The 16,963-nt window shown below is 39.1% G+C and overlaps 1 protein-coding gene across 6 annotated transcripts in view; it reads right to left on the bottom strand.

Moving 5' to 3' along the window:
• The window catches only part of snx13 (sorting nexin 13), a 172,340-nt gene that overhangs the window by 78,013 nt on the left and 77,364 nt on the right, over positions 1–16,963 (bottom strand). For all 6 annotated transcript variants that reach the window (XM_080207214.1, XM_080207234.1, XM_080207243.1 and 3 more), the window contains exons 3-5: positions 7,431–7,533; positions 6,511–6,600; positions 4,689–4,810 (exon numbers count right to left, since the gene is read on the bottom strand). In XM_080207214.1, the coding sequence (XP_080063340.1) occupies positions 4,689–4,810; positions 6,511–6,600; positions 7,431–7,533 (315 nt within the window). The remainder of the gene's footprint in view (positions 1–4,688; positions 4,811–6,510; positions 6,601–7,430; positions 7,534–16,963) is intronic.

Below are 16,963 nucleotides of genomic sequence, written 5' to 3'. Positions count from 1 at the left end.
TGCTCAGATCAAGATATGTAGTTCTGAGAAATTTTGATACTGTAAATAAAAACCCATTATCACTGGCAGCTAAATCAGGAACCAGAAGAGACCAATTTAAAAAGGTAACTGAAAGAAAATAAGAAAAATATGTATCTGCTGAAATTTGTTTTGAGCTTAAAAAAGGACAGTGAAGACAGATTTAATAATAGTTGGTGACTCATCTAAAGCTTGGCATCAGACATTGAAGCTATTGCAGGGAAATCATATAAAAGGAAGCAAATTTGGCAAAAGTACTTAACGCGTACTTTGTATACATCTTCATTAAGCAGGCGGTTGCTGTAAAGCATACGTTAAAAGAGGAAAGGAAATTAATGGGACAAGTAGTAATTGAGAAGACAAGATTATTACTGAAAGTTGATCAGTTATCTGGTCCAGAAGGAATCCACCCTAGGTTGCTGAAATTAGGAGTGTTTCACAAGGATCAATGCTAGGACAATTACTGTTCACAATTCAGACTTCCAAAGTAGGTAAATAATTGGCAATGAAGTTCAATGTAAACAAAAGTGAGTAGTATATAGTAGGACGAACCGGAAGGTCATGTTATTTGAGAAGGTACAAGTCTAGATAGAGTAGGGGAACAAAGGAACTGAAACAGGTACAGAAGATTTACAAGGATGGCACCAAAAATATGTGGATATACATAATAGAAAAGGATTGACAGGCTGAATCTCTTCTCTTCAAAAAGTGGCTGGCGTGACTAATGTAAGTTTTTAAATGATGAAGAATTTTGGTGGAGTTACAGAGACAATGCTTCCACTTGTGGGGAAAGAGTATAACCAGGGTCATGAATATAAGATAATCACCAAGAAAACTAGAGTATTCAGAATAAGCTTCTTTGAGTAAAAAAAAGTGCTGAGAATGTGGAACTCACTACCATAGAGCGGTTGAAGTAATATTGCAGATAAGTAAGGGGAAACTAGACAAGCATATAAAGGAGAATAGAATAAATAGTCACGATGATAGATTTTGATGAGAAAAGAAGATAGAACACTCGAATGAAGCTTAAACATTGGCATGGATGGTTGAGTAGAATGACCTGTTTCTGTGTCAATATATTCTATGTAATCCGACATTAAGATTGAACAAACAACCTTCCAACTCAGACAAATGCATTATCATCGAAACCAAGCTTACACTGGTCTCTTTTGGCTGCTGGAGAAACGATTTTCCCTTCAATTTATAATTTGTCTTACTGCCTATTCATGTACATCATAAAGTATAAGGGCAAACATTTAATCCCTGGGTACCCACTAAATACATGTTTCCAATCCAACACTGCACCTTCAGTTATCACCCAATGACTTCTCCATTTCACCGAGTTTCCAATCCACTTAGTTTTAAGATTTGGACATTAAAAGCTTTCTTGAATTCCAGCTATCAGAGAGCTTTCAAATGTCCATCTCAAATGTTTGTTCCTCAGAATTCACAAGCTGGTCAAGTCAACCAAATTTGAACTCACGTCGACTTGCCACTTTCATTTAGGTAATCTTCAAACTCTTAAATTCCATTAATTACCATTATTATGATAGCAAGCTCAACAAGTTTCCAGTCACTCCTTTCGTTTGTTGATTTTAAATAAATAGGTTCACTTTCTCGTTTCCAGTCCAACATAACCTTTGTTGCATTCAATGGCTCACTTTCAACTTTAGCACACTGGAGTTTGTTCCTTGGTTCATTTTGTGTCCTCAGGTATACACAATCTTTCTCTAAATATTCATTATTTTGATTAGTTTGGGGCCTTTCAAGCAATTAATTCTAGATGTTGAAACATCCATACTAACTAGTAAACAAGCTACTGGCACATCCTTGGTTCCTGCAGCAAATTAATTTTTATACAAAATATTTTTGTGAAACATGAAGGCATTATTTCAAGAATAGACGAGTTAGCTTGTACTCTGGCCAACATTTATCTCCAAATTAACATCACTTAAACAGTGTTGTGATAATGGTTAGTTGCTTCTTGTTTGAGAAATCTTTGACTGCCACATTTTCCAAATTACAACTGTGACCAATTCAAGAGTACTTAATTCAGTGTAAATTGCTTTGGGACATCTTTATATCATGAAAAGTGCCATATAAAAAATGCAAGTTATTTTTTCTTTCTTGATTTTGTTCACTATCTTTACATTTCCTTTGAAATTTTATTAGATATTTGGTTTTCCTATTGAGCTTTTCATTGTCTTATTGATCTCTTCAGGTCCATGCTTTTTTAGCTTGCATGCTATGGTGTATTTATCCATACAATTCCTTAAAGTTCTTCCATTTATTTCAATTGAAAAATTCTCCCGTACTACCATAACTCCCCACTTCCCCTAAATCAAAGTTCTTCAATTCTTTGTTGTCTTGGAGTGGGTTCCTTTTAAATTTGTACAAGTTTTGGTTTATTTTCATTATCAGTACAATATGACTTACTTCATAAGGCTTTTCTGACACACTGGGTCAGACAGAATTCCTGCATTACATTTGCTAGTTGGATAAAATCCCCATCAGTATGAACCATCAATTTTCTTTTCCTTTCCTCATCACTTCAGAGTAATGTACTGCCTTTTTGTTTTAATCTGGTCTATATTGTTGGTTTATGCATTCTCAACATGGCAAACTACAATCATAGAATCCCTACAATGCAGAGGCAGGCCATTCAGCCTGTTAACTGCACACAGATTTGCTAACACAACAACCCATCCAGACCCTAACCATATAAGCCCACATATTTAGTCTGCTAATCCCCCTAATTTACACATCTGGGACACTAAGGCAATTGAGCACGACCAAAGCAATCTAACCTGCACACCTTTGGACTGTGGAAGAAAACCAGAGAACCCAGAAGAAACCCATGCAGACACAAAGAGAACATGCAAAATCATTGAATAGTTTCATACAGATATCAGTCATACAGCAATACAGCATGAAAACAGGCCCTTCAGCCTAACCGGTCCATACCGACCATGGTGCCCTCCCAGCTTGTCTCAATTGAGTTTGAATTCTGTAAATGGATATTCTTCCTATCCTGATCAGTTAATCACAAAATACAGAACTGCTGCATCTCCTTTATAATCTTGTTTTTATTCACTCATGGATGTGGGCATTGCTGGCCTGACCAACATTGATTGCCCATTCCTAGCCACCCTGGAACTGAGTGGCTTGCTTGGACATTTTAGAGTCAATTACTTGGCTGCAGATCTGGAGTTACATGTAGGCCAGGACAGGCAAGGATGGTAGATTTCCTTCCTTAAAGGACAGTAGCCAACCAGATGGGTTCTTTTTAAAAAACAATTGACATCATAGTCATCATTAGATGACAAATGTCTATCATGGAAGTTGTCTGTATGGATTTTAAGGAAGTGTTTGACAAAGGATGGTTAACAAAACTGAGGCTCAAATAATGGGAGAATCTGAGAGCGCTCGGATAAAACATTGAAGGACAGAAAACAGCAAGTTGCAGTAAATAACTGCTTTTCATAGTGGAGGTGCTAGACAGTGGTGTTCCCCAGTGATCAGTGTCAGGACCAATGTTCTTTTTGCTATATTTCAATTACTTGCATGTTGAAACACAGAGCACTTCTGTAATCTGAACGTAGGACAAACAATGAGGGCGATACCAATCAATTCCAACAGAACAATGAAGGCTCAGAGAGCAGGCAGACAAATCACAGAAGGAATTTAATCTAGAAGTGCGAGGTGATGCATTTTGACAGAAGGGCAATGAAAGGCAACAAAAGTATGGATCTTCTGGCCTCCGGATGGTCAGAGACAAAATGCACCTCAGAAGATGTTGCAGGGGATTTCTTGGAAGTCCTGACATTCTGATTCCATAGCAATTGCCCAGGAGGTTTCAACTTCCAATGGGTAATTCCCCAGGGTTTGAAGCCTCCAAATAACTCAGTTGGAGCCTTTAAAGGATTCCGTTTGGGTTATCTGGATTATTATTCAGGAAATATAAGACAGGAGAAAAACCATGGCTAACTCCGAGGTAACTATACAACCGATGCACTCTGTTTCCTATGAATTCCGAGGTCCCAAGTTCTGGAATATCTTCCTGACACCACAACACCCCTCCCTCATTTAAGAGGCTTCTCAAAATCTACCTCTGACCAAACTTTTGATCATCTGACCTAATTATCTCCTTGTGTTGTTTGGTGTCATATTTTGTTTTAAAATGCCCCTTTCAACTTACCATTTTGAGGACACCACATTAGTACACATTAGTGTTGTTGTGCAAGGGTGGTAGATACGGACATATCAATGATTTCAAAAGGAAATTGGATGGCCACTTCTCAGAAATAAATTTGCAAGGCTACAGGGATGGAAGAGGGGAACTGGACTGACTGAATTGCTCTAAAGAGATGGTATGGACTTGATGGGCTAAATGGCCTCCCTCTGTGCTTGTAATGCTGACGATGATTTTTTTTCCTTAATAAAGTGACCTGATATTGAAATATTGAAAGTACCAAAATTTATTGGAAGGAGGAACTTTCTAGGTTGGCACCCAACTTTAGCTCAGAATATCCTGCTCACGCGCTGTTTACTATGGTTCAGTTGTACACTTTCTAAGTTAAAGGCTCAATGCAGAAAATATGAACAAGAACTGTATTCTATTCTGCAATTGCTTTTGTACTGGAGGGTAGACTCAAGTGAACCTAACTTACCTTGTGGCAAAATGAACAAGTGCATTTTGTATAGTTTTTCTGACTTCGAGTAAAAAAGATTCATCTTCACTTAGAGTATAATACCAGTATTGAATGTAGTCCCTTAGTGCAAACTGGATGACCTGAGAAAAGAAAGTGAATATATAGGATATTCTTATTCTTCTTTTATGACTTTTCCATACTTGCTGTGTAAACATTTCAAACAAAAAGGTGCACGCAGTAAATAATGAATTCTAAGTCTGCATGACTCGTGCATCATTTATGTATAAACATGTGAACTCAATTAATAATGCATCTTTTACTAAGAGAAGACGTAATTTGTAAGATAACACCAACATTTCTGAAAACTGCAGACAATCTTAAGTATGCATACAATGCAAATTATATATTTTATTGTAATTGTAAGTCGACTTCAACATCTAAAGATAGTACCATTACTCTTCCAATTCACCAAATTTCACAAAGGAGTTTCCGTGTTCCAGGGAACTTAATCTCAAAACAAAAAGTGAACACCCCAACTTTTGACAATGACATTATTTTCTTTCACTATCTAATTCTTTTGACAGCTTCAATTCTGCTCAATAACGGAAGAAACTTCAGACTTGATTTTGCACTTGACACCATAAATTGTGTTTCAGAGGCAGAGCTGAACTAAAATTACACAAAGAATGCATTTATTTAGTGTTATATCACACATCAGGAAGGATACTATGGAGCACATTTAATTCCCTCCAAGTTTAGTGATGGTGTGTGTGTGTGTGTGTGTGTGTGTGCATGTGTATATACACGTATGTATATGTGGGATGGTGGTAGTAGTGGTGTCCTTTGATCACTGCCCACTGCCCCAATTTAATCCAGGGCAGGAAGGTCGATGGATAGCCTTCTTGCCCTGTCTCCAAGTGTAACCCATTTAAGGGCCTCATTCCTTTGCTGCATGTATTAACTCAGAGTTGGGAAGGGGACTTGACATTTAGGTAGCCCCAAAAGGAAAGCATGTGATGAATGATTCTAGGCCTCAATTGGGTGTATACACCAGCAGGAGTCACTGCCTGCCTAATGCCTTTGCCAAACAAAGACCTACTATCCTCTGATTGGGCAGCAGCTCTCAGCAGGTAGAACTTCCAACCCCAGGATCATTGATCCTAATAAAGGCCCGGCACTAGCCTGTTAAGTGACTGATTGGGACTTAATTCAAAAGGTCACCCCAACAGTAGGCAATATCCCCGTTATCTCTGTAAAAACAATTAAATTTATTTATAGGAGGAGGGGTTACTGACTAGGCCAGCATTTTATTGCCCACCATTAGTTACTCTTGGGGCGATGGTAGTGAGCTGCTTTCATGAACTACTGCTGTCACTCGGGGTAGGTACACCACATGTTATGAGGGAAGTACAGTGATAGAAAGGTGATAAATTTCCAAGTCAGGATAAGGAACTCCAGGTGGTGGCGTTCTCAGAAATATGCTGCTTTTGACCTTCCAGATCTAGATGCTTGTGTGCATGGGTTTGGAAGGTTCTGCCCAAGGAGTCTAGGTGAGTTCCTGCAGTGTACCTTATCGATGGTACCCACTGCTGCCACATCAGCATTGAATTAATGCAGTTGACCATAGTGCATAACCATCTTAAAGAAAACTTAATCTTAACAGGCTGCTCCTACACTGAACCAAAAATTTGTTACAACAGGAGCACAATGGTATTCTTTTACTTCTGTACTTGAGATCAGTTTAGAGAAGAACTGGTTGTTCAATGGAAGTCTCATGAGGCAGCGTAACAAAATAGCTATACCAGAACAATAAAAAGAATATTTTTTCTTTACTTCTCACCTGTTGAAGAGGTTCATCAATTATACTGGAACCAGTTAGTCGCCGGTCAATCTTTATTTGTCGACTTTCATGTTTCATTTCTTCTACAGCCTAAACAAAATACAATATAGAGATTCCAATATAATACCAATCAGAAAGAATTACAACTGGAACTTTGGCACTTGAAAAACTGACATAGAATCCACGCCCATCATTTTCAGAATTCCACGTCTGAATTCCTACTAATGGATGTCATTTGTGACTTTGAGAGCCAAGTGACTATGATAAAGGTAAATTTTCTCTCCTGTTTCACGATCAGTTTGTAGTCTTTTGACATGGTCACCATACCATGCTGCCTCAATGTCTCTCCACTGTTGTACAGCTGGGTTGGGACTGCACTCACTTGGTTCTATTTTTATTTACCATAGACAATGGATCACCTAGAATGTCTTTGCTCCCACTCCCACACCATTACACATGGTGCCCCCAGAATTCATACCTGCCTCCTTCTTGTCCCATGGTGACATCATCCAAAACAATGGCTTCAGTTTTCATATGTGGGCTGATAACACTCACGCTACTTCTCCACATCTCTTCGCCTCACCAAACCCTTCCACTCAAAATTGTCAGACAACCAGCACTGGATGAACAAAAGTTTCCTCCAAGTAAAAATTAGAAGGCTAAAGCCACGGTCTTCCGTCTCCATTCCAAACTTGGCTTCTTCGCAATCCCAACTCACCCCTCTCTCTGGGAACTGGCCAAGGCTGAACCAGACCATTCACAACCTTGGTAGCATTCTTGGTACTGAGGTGAGAGAGCAACCACATTTCCATACCATCACTAAGACTGGGTTTGAGTAATTTTAAGGAGGAAAACTAGTCAGGTCAGATCATCACCAAGAGAATGCATAAACTTAGTTCAAACGAAGTCAGTCAACTTACTCTGGGGACGCCCGTTGGTGCTGCAGGAAGGAAAGAATGCTCACACCTCTCAAGATATTTCTCAGAGTTTGTTTTCCCAAAAAGTAATGTTACCGCAAAACCCCTGTAAAATAACACAGATTTTAGGAACTTCAGTTTTCCAGCTGCAATTTCACTTTAGCAAAACCTATATCAAATAATCACACATCATCTAATTTTTGTACTGTATCACTATGCAAATCATCTTTAGTATTTATCAAGAATTATCACCTTTCCATGCTTGAAATCGATATTAAAACAGGGTGGGACAAATTAATTTTAATGCATCAGGTTAGAATATGCCCACTATTGCTTCCATGCATTTGTGCCAAACACTTTGCAAATCAATGGGTGACACGGTGGCACAGTGGTCATCACTGCTGCCCACAGCGTCAGGGACCTGGCTTCAATTCTCGGCTTGGGTCACTGTGTGTGTGGAGTCTATATGTTTTTCTTGTGTCTGCATGGGTTTCCTCTGGACGCTCTGGTTTCCTCCTACAGTCTGAAAGACGTGCCAGTTAGGTGCATTGGCCACGCTAAATTCTCCCTCAGTGTATCCGAACAGTGTCAGAGTGTGGCAACAAGGGGATTTTCACAGTAACTTAATTGCAGTGTTAATGTAAGCCTACTTGTGACACTAATAAATAAACTTAAACAGTGTACCTTTCTGCAGAATCCTATTTCTAAATATGCCAAGTAGAAAACTATTCACAAAATAAACAATGCAAATGATTCTAATTAATTTGTGATGCCAATATGGAAGAATATATTGCTACGATCCAATTGGAGATGAACAAACTAGAAGTCAAATTTACGAGTAGACCCACTGAATAACCAATTGACAAGATTTCACATTCTAAAATGTTTACTTCATCAAGCCAAAATCAACATAACTAAACATGAATTTTCAGACAATTCATGGCCAATATAAATTACCCTTTAAATAGCAGATACAAAGAGAAAGATATCAGATTCATAAGAACATATAAGAACATAAAAAAATAGGAGCAGGAGTAGGCCATCTAACCCTTCGAGCCTGCCCCACCATTCAATAAGATCATGGCTGATCTGAAGTGGATCAGTTCCACTTTCCCGCTCTCTCCCTATAACCCTTAATTCCCTTGTCTATCAGAAACCTATCTACCTGTGACTTAAATATATTCAGCGAGGTAGCCTCCACCACTTCAACGGGCAGAGAATTCCAGAGATTCACCACCCTTTGCATGAAGAAGTTTCTCCTCAACTCCGATCTAAACTGTGCCCCCCGCTGCCTTATCTTGAGGCTGTGCCCTCTAGTCCTGCTATCCTTTCTAAGCAGGCAGTCCGCGCAGCCTATATGTCACTGATTTCAGCCACAAAGTTCTTCAATGCTTGAACCTCTCTTAGGGAGAATTCCAGTTGTTTTTCTTCAAGGATTTATCCAACAATTCTTATTTGACAATGGCTTCCCCTCAACCCAAGTTCTTTGGGTACGATCTTCAGCAGAATGGAGCACTTCTCCAGAAGCTTTTCTGCTCTGCTCATTACTGCCTTGCTGGCACCATCAGTGACAACCCTGACTATCTGGCCAATCAGTTCCTTTAACGTTACTAAAATGTGGCCAAAACAACCTTATTTTTACTTGCTTAACCACCAGCCACTTCTTTCCTCTACTCCCAGAAATGTGTCACAATCTTCTCCAGCAAAACAGAATACATGGGCCTTTTTCATGTCAACTAGAGTCATTTGGAAAGAGGTGACATATGCATGCACATTCTAGGACAGACGTTCAGAATACCATGGTGTAGCGTGGCCAGCAACCCAACCTCCTCCTGAATCTCTCTCCATTCCAGGGTCCTCCACTTAGTCACACACTCGGTAATGGGTGTCTATTTTTGGCTTTCGAAGCCCAAGCTCTGGTTCCACTTTATAGAAACCTTACAGTGCAGAAAGAGGCCATTTGGTCCATCGGGTCTGCACTGACCACAATCCCACCCATTCCCCACCCCCATATCCCTACATATTTACCCGCTAATCCCTCTAACCTACACATCTCAGAACACTACGGGGCAATTTTAGCATGGCCAATCAACCTAACCCGCACATCTTTGGACTACGGGAGGAAACCGCAGCACCCGGAGGAAACCCATGCAGACACTGTCCACACAGACAGTGACCCAAGCCGGGAATCGAACCCAGGCCCAGGAATTGAACCCACTTCCAGCAGCACCAATCAGCAAACCTGTTTCATATCTAAGCCACACTTGGAGAGTCAGAAATTTGTAATGTGGACTACTTGCAGGACACAACACACCCATTTCTGCATGTACAAAAGAAATATGCCCACAGACAAAGAGGACTGACTCCACAAACTATGGATTCCATTATAACATTCTATAACTCAACATACCAAGTTGATCTCCCAACTTCACCATTTTTTTCAATCAACTGTAGAAAGTCTACTTCCTCAACTGAACACTTGTATGACTGGTGGAAGGATGCCCATCTTTATTGTTTCTTGCAAAAGTAAAGATTCTGATCCTAAGCCCAGGGTGAGTTAAAAATTAGAAGAAGAATATCACACCCCCTGGATGGATGCAAGTTTCTTTTGATCAATTGCCGCAGTAAACAACTTCTCCCTGCTTAAAAGATTTTGTGTGCGTGTCCTGGGATTGCTCCAAGACAATCGCTTAGATGTAAACTATTTATTTGGTACCTTTGACTTAATGAAACTTCTCCAGATGCTTCACATATTCCCAGAAACAAGAAATGACACAAGCTACAGAAGGTGATATTAAAGAACATTACCAAAAGCTTGGTCAAAGTGATATATTTTTAGTGCATATTAAAGGGGGAAAGAAAAGTTGAAAGATGGAGAGGTTTAAGGAAAAAAAATCTACAGCTTAGGGTTAAGGCAGCTGAAAGCACAGCCACAATAGCGGAGCTATTGTAATCAAGAATGCTCAGAAGGCCAGAGTTCAAGGAGCACAGATATCACGGAGATATGCGCAGGCCAGACCGTGGAGGGATTTGAAAGCAAGAAAGCGACTTTTAAAATAGGCATTATTTAACTAAACACTAGTAGAGTTCAGCAAGCACAAGAGTACTGGATGAATGGATTTTGTTGACAGTTAGATTTTGAATGGCTAAGTTTAGAGGATAGAATGTGGGAGACCAGCCAACAGTGCCATAGAATAGTCAAGTCTGGAGGTGACAAAGTCATGGATGGCAATTTGGCAGCAGAACAACTGAAGCAGTGTAGAGATGAGCAATGCTATGTGGAAATTGGCAGTCCAATCTTCACCTGGATATGGCTGAGGGCTCATCTTAGAGACAAATATGACACAGCTTGCAAACAAACAATCTGGTTTTGCCTCAAGACATTGCCATGGAGAGGGATGGCATCAGAGCAACAATAGTGGAACTGATGATAACAGCTTCAGTCTTCCCAGTATTTAATTATAACCCTGAAGAAGTGGCTGGTCAGGAAAGAAGAGGCCTTTTGCCACATAGTCCTTGAACCAATTCTTCCCTCAATCCAACTTGCAAATAGTTTGGTGCGGCTCGATTCCTTCAGAGCCAATTACACTTTTTTTGCCGGGGGTGGGGGGGTGAGAGAGAGAGAGTGTGTGTGTGTGTGTGTGTGTGTGTGTGTGTGTGTGTGTGTGTGTGTGTGTGTTGAAGAAGGCAGTACCACAAGTGGTGCACGAGCACGTGCAGCCTTTCAAACATTCCAACCTCGTCTCGTGTGCGCTTAAGGTTGAAATAAAAATGAATTTCCCCAAGTACAGTTCAAAGCATTTGAGAATTGCTCCTTTTACATTTTGCATCACTGCAGTGCGCGTGCGGTAGGAAAGACAGAGGGGGTAAATGACATGAGGGCCAAGATCCAGATGATGGTACCCAAATATTGGTTCCCTATTTCTCTGCATGTTTTATAGGACCCTCCAGGGCTGCTGCAGAACTGTAACAATGAGTTAGAACTTGAAGCATATTTTGTCCACTAGCGTTTTTCCACCCCCACAGAAGGTTTCTGAAACAGGACCAAGATGTAAATTTATATGTTTGAATTGATGCAATGTTCATTTTGGAAAGCTGCCAAAGATGCCGAAAAAGCAAGCATCAATATTTTGACAGCAAGCTGCTAGCACGGATTTGGTACAAGACTTAAATGTCAAACAATTTTTCAGCAGTGTATTCTTTACATCTAAACAGATAACAAAATGGTGAAATACATACCACTTTATTCTCCAATGTGGTTAAACGATTTTTTTTTTTACTGAATATACTCCATATCAACATGAAGATGTCAGAACCAGCCCACAATGTAAAATTAATCACTCTATACCCTTCGTCTAAGCCATTGTGGCCATTTGACCGTGTTTAATCAGTATTTTCTGGCAGTCTAACAGAAAACAACATATGAACTTACATTGAAATATGTGAAAAAACTGAAGACTTTTTCTGACACAGAGCATTGGAAGGAAGACTCAGCTGTTTATATTAAACAAATTTTTTTTTGCTACGGCAGAAGTTAGATATCAGCTCTTGTTGATCCATAACAATGCTCGAAGGCTTAAAATCATTTATTTAAATAAAGCACAGCTAATGCCTTCAACCCGGTGCCTAAAAATCAATTTTTCAGTAATTGTAAAGAATATCACGATACCAGGAGATAACCTTACATTAAATCAAAAGCCTCATCCTATTCTCACTGCAATTTCAAGAAATAACCTAGATTAAGCACTTCCACATCTTTCACTGTTTTATTTTTGAATGGATCATCTCTCATAATTCACACATTTGAGATTCCCATTCGCGAGCTAGGTTTGAATGCATCTTCCTGGTTTCTTGGGGACAATAATGGAACACAACACTATCCAAAACAATGTGTAGCTTGATCACTACTTCTTCTGATTCATACTTTATTACTTTGGTTCAAAATTCTATTTGCTTTGTGATTGCTGCTCTGCACTGCCTGGTCATGCATGGCATGCGTGAAGATTTCTGGGGTCTCTTTCAACTTGAGTTACTTTCAATTATCACAAAAATTGCATGTATTAGAGTTTTTCATGTCCACAGGACATTCCAAACACTTTACAACCAAATACCTTTGAAGAGTTTTGTTATGGTTATGCAGAAATGCAGCAGCTAATTTACACACAACCTCCAACAAACAGCAATGCGATAATTACCAGGTAACCAGTGTTTTGATGTTGATTGAGTAATATTGGCAAGGTTAATGGTCCTGCTCTTTAAAATGGTGCCATGAAATCTTTTACATCCACCTGGAAGTGCAGATGGAGCCAAAAACAAAATATTCTTGTGTACACAAAGGGTATGGCCTCAAGCACTGAATAAGCACTTTGCATCCGTCTTTAGTAAAGAGAATGCTGCCAACATAACAGTAACAGAGGTAGAAGCAATTGTCAATACCTGCAGAACAAGGAAGGGCCCTACTCAATAGTTAAAAGATTAAACTGACCTCCAAGTAAAATGAATCACCTGGTTTGGATGCATCCTCGGTTACAGAGAGAAGGGTGGAAATTGCAGGGATTCTGGCCAAAATCTTTCAATGTTTATTTTTCAAGACTGAGGTTGTTCCACAATTGGAAAATTGCAAAAGTTACATTCCCATTTTTCAAAAGGGAGACAGGAAGTGCAAGTCAGTATTAGGAAAACTTGAGACAATAAACCAGGACAAAATGATCAAGGATTTGGAAAATTGTGGGTTAATGAATGAAAGTGCAGATGTGATAGTTAAAACATGATTGAGAGTTATGACACAGCAGCAAATACATGTAGTGTGTTTAACTTCAATTGAAGTTCCAGCAAGCAGGTCAGGTCTTACAAAAAGTACGAACATTTCTGCTTTTGCTTATGTAGTATTCCATTTCCGATTACAACACACTGCCTACTCATGCCAGATTTTTGTGGGAAAATAAAGTCACAAGATATTTTTTCATCCGCTTTTATAAAATGATTTAATTCTACAGATAATGCACAAAAGTAATGATAATATTCTTAATAGTGATTCTTCGAAGCCAAAAAAATTCTCTACTTCATTCAGTAGATATCAGGTGTTTAGTTCTATAAAAATTTAATTTAACATATAATTTTGGCAGCATCTGTTTGGTGGTGTAACAAGTTTTTAATCAAACATGATATAACTAAATAGACTAGGATTTATTACCTTTGCCAGTGTTTTATAAGTATTGTTGTTTGGCTAGACAATCATTCCAAATAAAATGGTGTATGAAGAAACTTGTAACCAAGAGTCAATTTGCATTTACAATATAAGTATAACTTACAATGATTTACTATTGGGTGTTATTGCAGTTGGAAGGCCTTAGAACCGTAACCCAAAACTCTGTGTAACACAATTACTTTGTTTTAACTATGTCTGATAATGAGATTCCACACCAATGCTCACCAAAACAAAGGCAATTTTCAAGGTTAGTGTGTGTACTTGGCAAAGTCCAAAGTGCAAAATAGCACAAGTGAGTTCACTTTTTCACTCTGATTTTAATTTTAGAAGTCAAACCTTCTTTCTTCAGTGTAGCTGCAGAGCTAGTTTTTGGGGTTTTGAGTAAATGGCTTTTCTGTCAGCCAATGAGATAATTTTCTAAAATTGTTCTTTGCCTCAAATCTTGCAAAAGTTTTGAACTGTTCCCTCCTGCTTTACGGCCCTGCTTGAGATTATGGTGACTGGAAATTTGCTGATGGGGAAGTTGAAGGCCAAACGTATATCTCATCATATACCAATGGATTGTTGCAGTGAATAGACTGTTTCCACAGGTAGTTTTCATGGATCACCTGTTAATTTTTATGAAGGCAAATTGAACTTCACCCCCAGGCTACGATCATCATTGTAATCAAGCCATTGTGGTTCTTTGTTCTACTTAATTGACTAATTGTCTATTAATATGTATTTAAACTGTTTATTTAGGATTATAAATTGTTTGCTCATTATAAATTCAAAAATAGCTGAAAGAATCAATTAGGTAAGTAAGGTCAATTTTTAAAAAAAAACAAAAAGGAAGCTTTGGGATTTATTTCTCATGGGATAGAAAGTTGGGAAACTTTAGTAAACTACAATAGAACTTTCGTTAAATTAGACTTGGATTATTGTGAAAAGTTGAGGTCTTTGTATGGCAAGCACTTATTCGCAGTCATTTTCTTTATTCAAAAGCCCCAATGGGTTTTGAATTTTCAGTAGTTTTTCAGGCTGGAAGTATATTGTAATGTTCCCCATGGATAGGTTTCAGAAATAGTGTTCTTTTTGACATATGTTAATGAGCTTTATTTGGGGATGTAGTGCATAATATCAGAAATTGTAGTTAACACGGAACTCCAAGTGTAGTAAACAATGACAAAGGTAACAACAGACTTCATACTAATAGTAACTCTCAAAAGGAGACTGGATAAAAATGCAAAGGGAAAGATAACTGCAGGATAATGGAAAAAGAGCAATTGGATAGGTTTCTGACAAAAGCCGGTACAGGCATGAAGGGCCAAATGGATCTCCTGTGCTGTATCGGTTTGATTCTATATTATTAAAAGCATATAGAGTATTGGCAAAGGAGCAAATAAATGCTTTGCAGGTTAGGCATGTTCTTGGCCATGCTAAATTGGTGCCCAAGATCTGTAAGTTAAGTGGATTAGCCATGGTAAATGTATGGGAATAGAGTGGGAGAATGGGGTGTGGGCCTAGGTAAGATGCTGTTTCAACAAGTCAGTGCAGACTTGATGGGCTGAATGCCTCCTCCTGCACTGTAGAGATTCTAGGGTTATAAAATGCCAGAAGGCTGATACCAGAATTGAAACATTTCCACCTTTTGGGAAAGACTGGAAAAAGACAAAGCTGAAAGTTGATCGATAGAAGGGTGCAAAATTATGTAAAGGTTTGATATGGTAGATATAATGATGGTCCCACATATAGGGGCCATCCCATAAATCTAAGTTCTTGTCATCAATAAATCCAATAGAGATGTTGGTAATAATGTCTTGACAGTATTATCAAGATACTACTATCCTGATAGTAGTAGCAAGATGGAATGTGCCACCACAGGGACAACTTGAGGCAAATCGCATAAATATTTTCATGGGGAAATTAATTAAATGTGTGAGAAAAAATATAAATGATTTTGATGGGGCTAGGGAGGAGCAACAATGTCAAAGACCATTTGGGCCAAATGGCTTGTTTCTAGTAGATTTAATGTAACAATACCATAGTTGTTCATTTTAGCTGCTGGAAACAAAGGTTCTGTAAAGATTCATTTTTAATTATTGTAAATTCTGTTTTTCCTTACGTAATGTGATCTGTTTGCGTTGGCTATTTGTTTACAAGACTTGCATGTATTGTCAACCTTCATCTTGGATAAAGTCATAGTGATTATATGTAGTGTGTACCATTTGAAGCTGACCTCCAGGTTCGAGTTTATAACAATAAGAACACATTCCACTGATTGGGGTTGGCCATTAAATTTAAGTGCATTTTTGCAAATATGTATGTTGCTATCACGGCCAACATTTATTTCCCAAAATTAGTTGCACTTGAGAAGGTGGTCGTGGATGAGCCGTTGAGTTGAACAGCCCATTCATTATAGCACTTTGATACAACAGTGACTTGGTCAGCCTCTTCAGAGGGTTGTTGAAATTCAAATCTTGAGACCCTTGCCAAATAGAATGGGTAAAACCATCAGGCTTTGAATTTTCTTTCTCTAAAGAAAATAAGTGAACCAGTTGATTCCACCCCCCGCCCCCCCATCCCCACCTCCAACATGATAATCCAGCAGTCTGGATTGGTTGTTCATTTTCAGATTTGTTTTTAAGACGAAATTCAAATTTTCAGATTGTTTTCTTGGGATGTGAGCTAGCATTCTCTACATTGTCGGTTAAGTTTGTTGGATATTTTTAACATCACCGGCATCATTTTATTTTGCTCTGCAAATCATGCCATTTGATTTTTTTTCATAAATTTATTTTTCCTACCTGATTTCTACCAATACGCCTCAGCTTTTTACTATTTATATGGATGATCTGGAGGAGGGAACCGAATGTAGGGTGTCGAAATTTGCTGATGACACCAAGATTGGGGGAACGGCAAATTGTGCGGAGGGTGTGGAGAGTCTGCAGAAGGATCTAGATAGGCTGGGCGAATGGGCCAGGAAATGGCAAATGGAATTTAATGTTGGCAAGTGTGAGGTGGTCCACTTTGGTAGGAAGAATGGTAGGAAGGATTATTACTTACGTGGCGAAAAACTGCAGCAGGCGAAGGTGCAGAGGGACCTAGGGGTCCTTGTGCATGAGTCGCAAAAACCCAGCTTGCAGGTGCAGCAGGTGGTCAGGAAGGCGAATGGGATGCTGGCCTTCATAGCGAGGGGGATTGAATATAAAAGTAGGGAGGTCTTGCTGCAGCTGTATAGGGCATTGGTGAGGCCGCAGCTGGAGTACTGTGTGCAGTTTTGGGCGCCGCACCTGCGCAAAGATATTTTGGCCTTGGAGGGAGTGCAGAGGAGGTTTACTAGGCTGAT

This window comes from Carcharhinus amblyrhynchos, chromosome 2 (genome assembly GCF_965287045.1).
Source record: "Carcharhinus amblyrhynchos chromosome 2, sCarAmb.v2.hapA, whole genome shotgun sequence".
NCBI classification, from domain to species: Eukaryota; Metazoa; Chordata; class Chondrichthyes; order Carcharhiniformes; family Carcharhinidae; genus Carcharhinus; species Carcharhinus amblyrhynchos.
The sequence above is the reverse complement of the archived record's forward strand: the minus strand, read 5'-3'. Positions and strand labels throughout refer to the sequence as shown.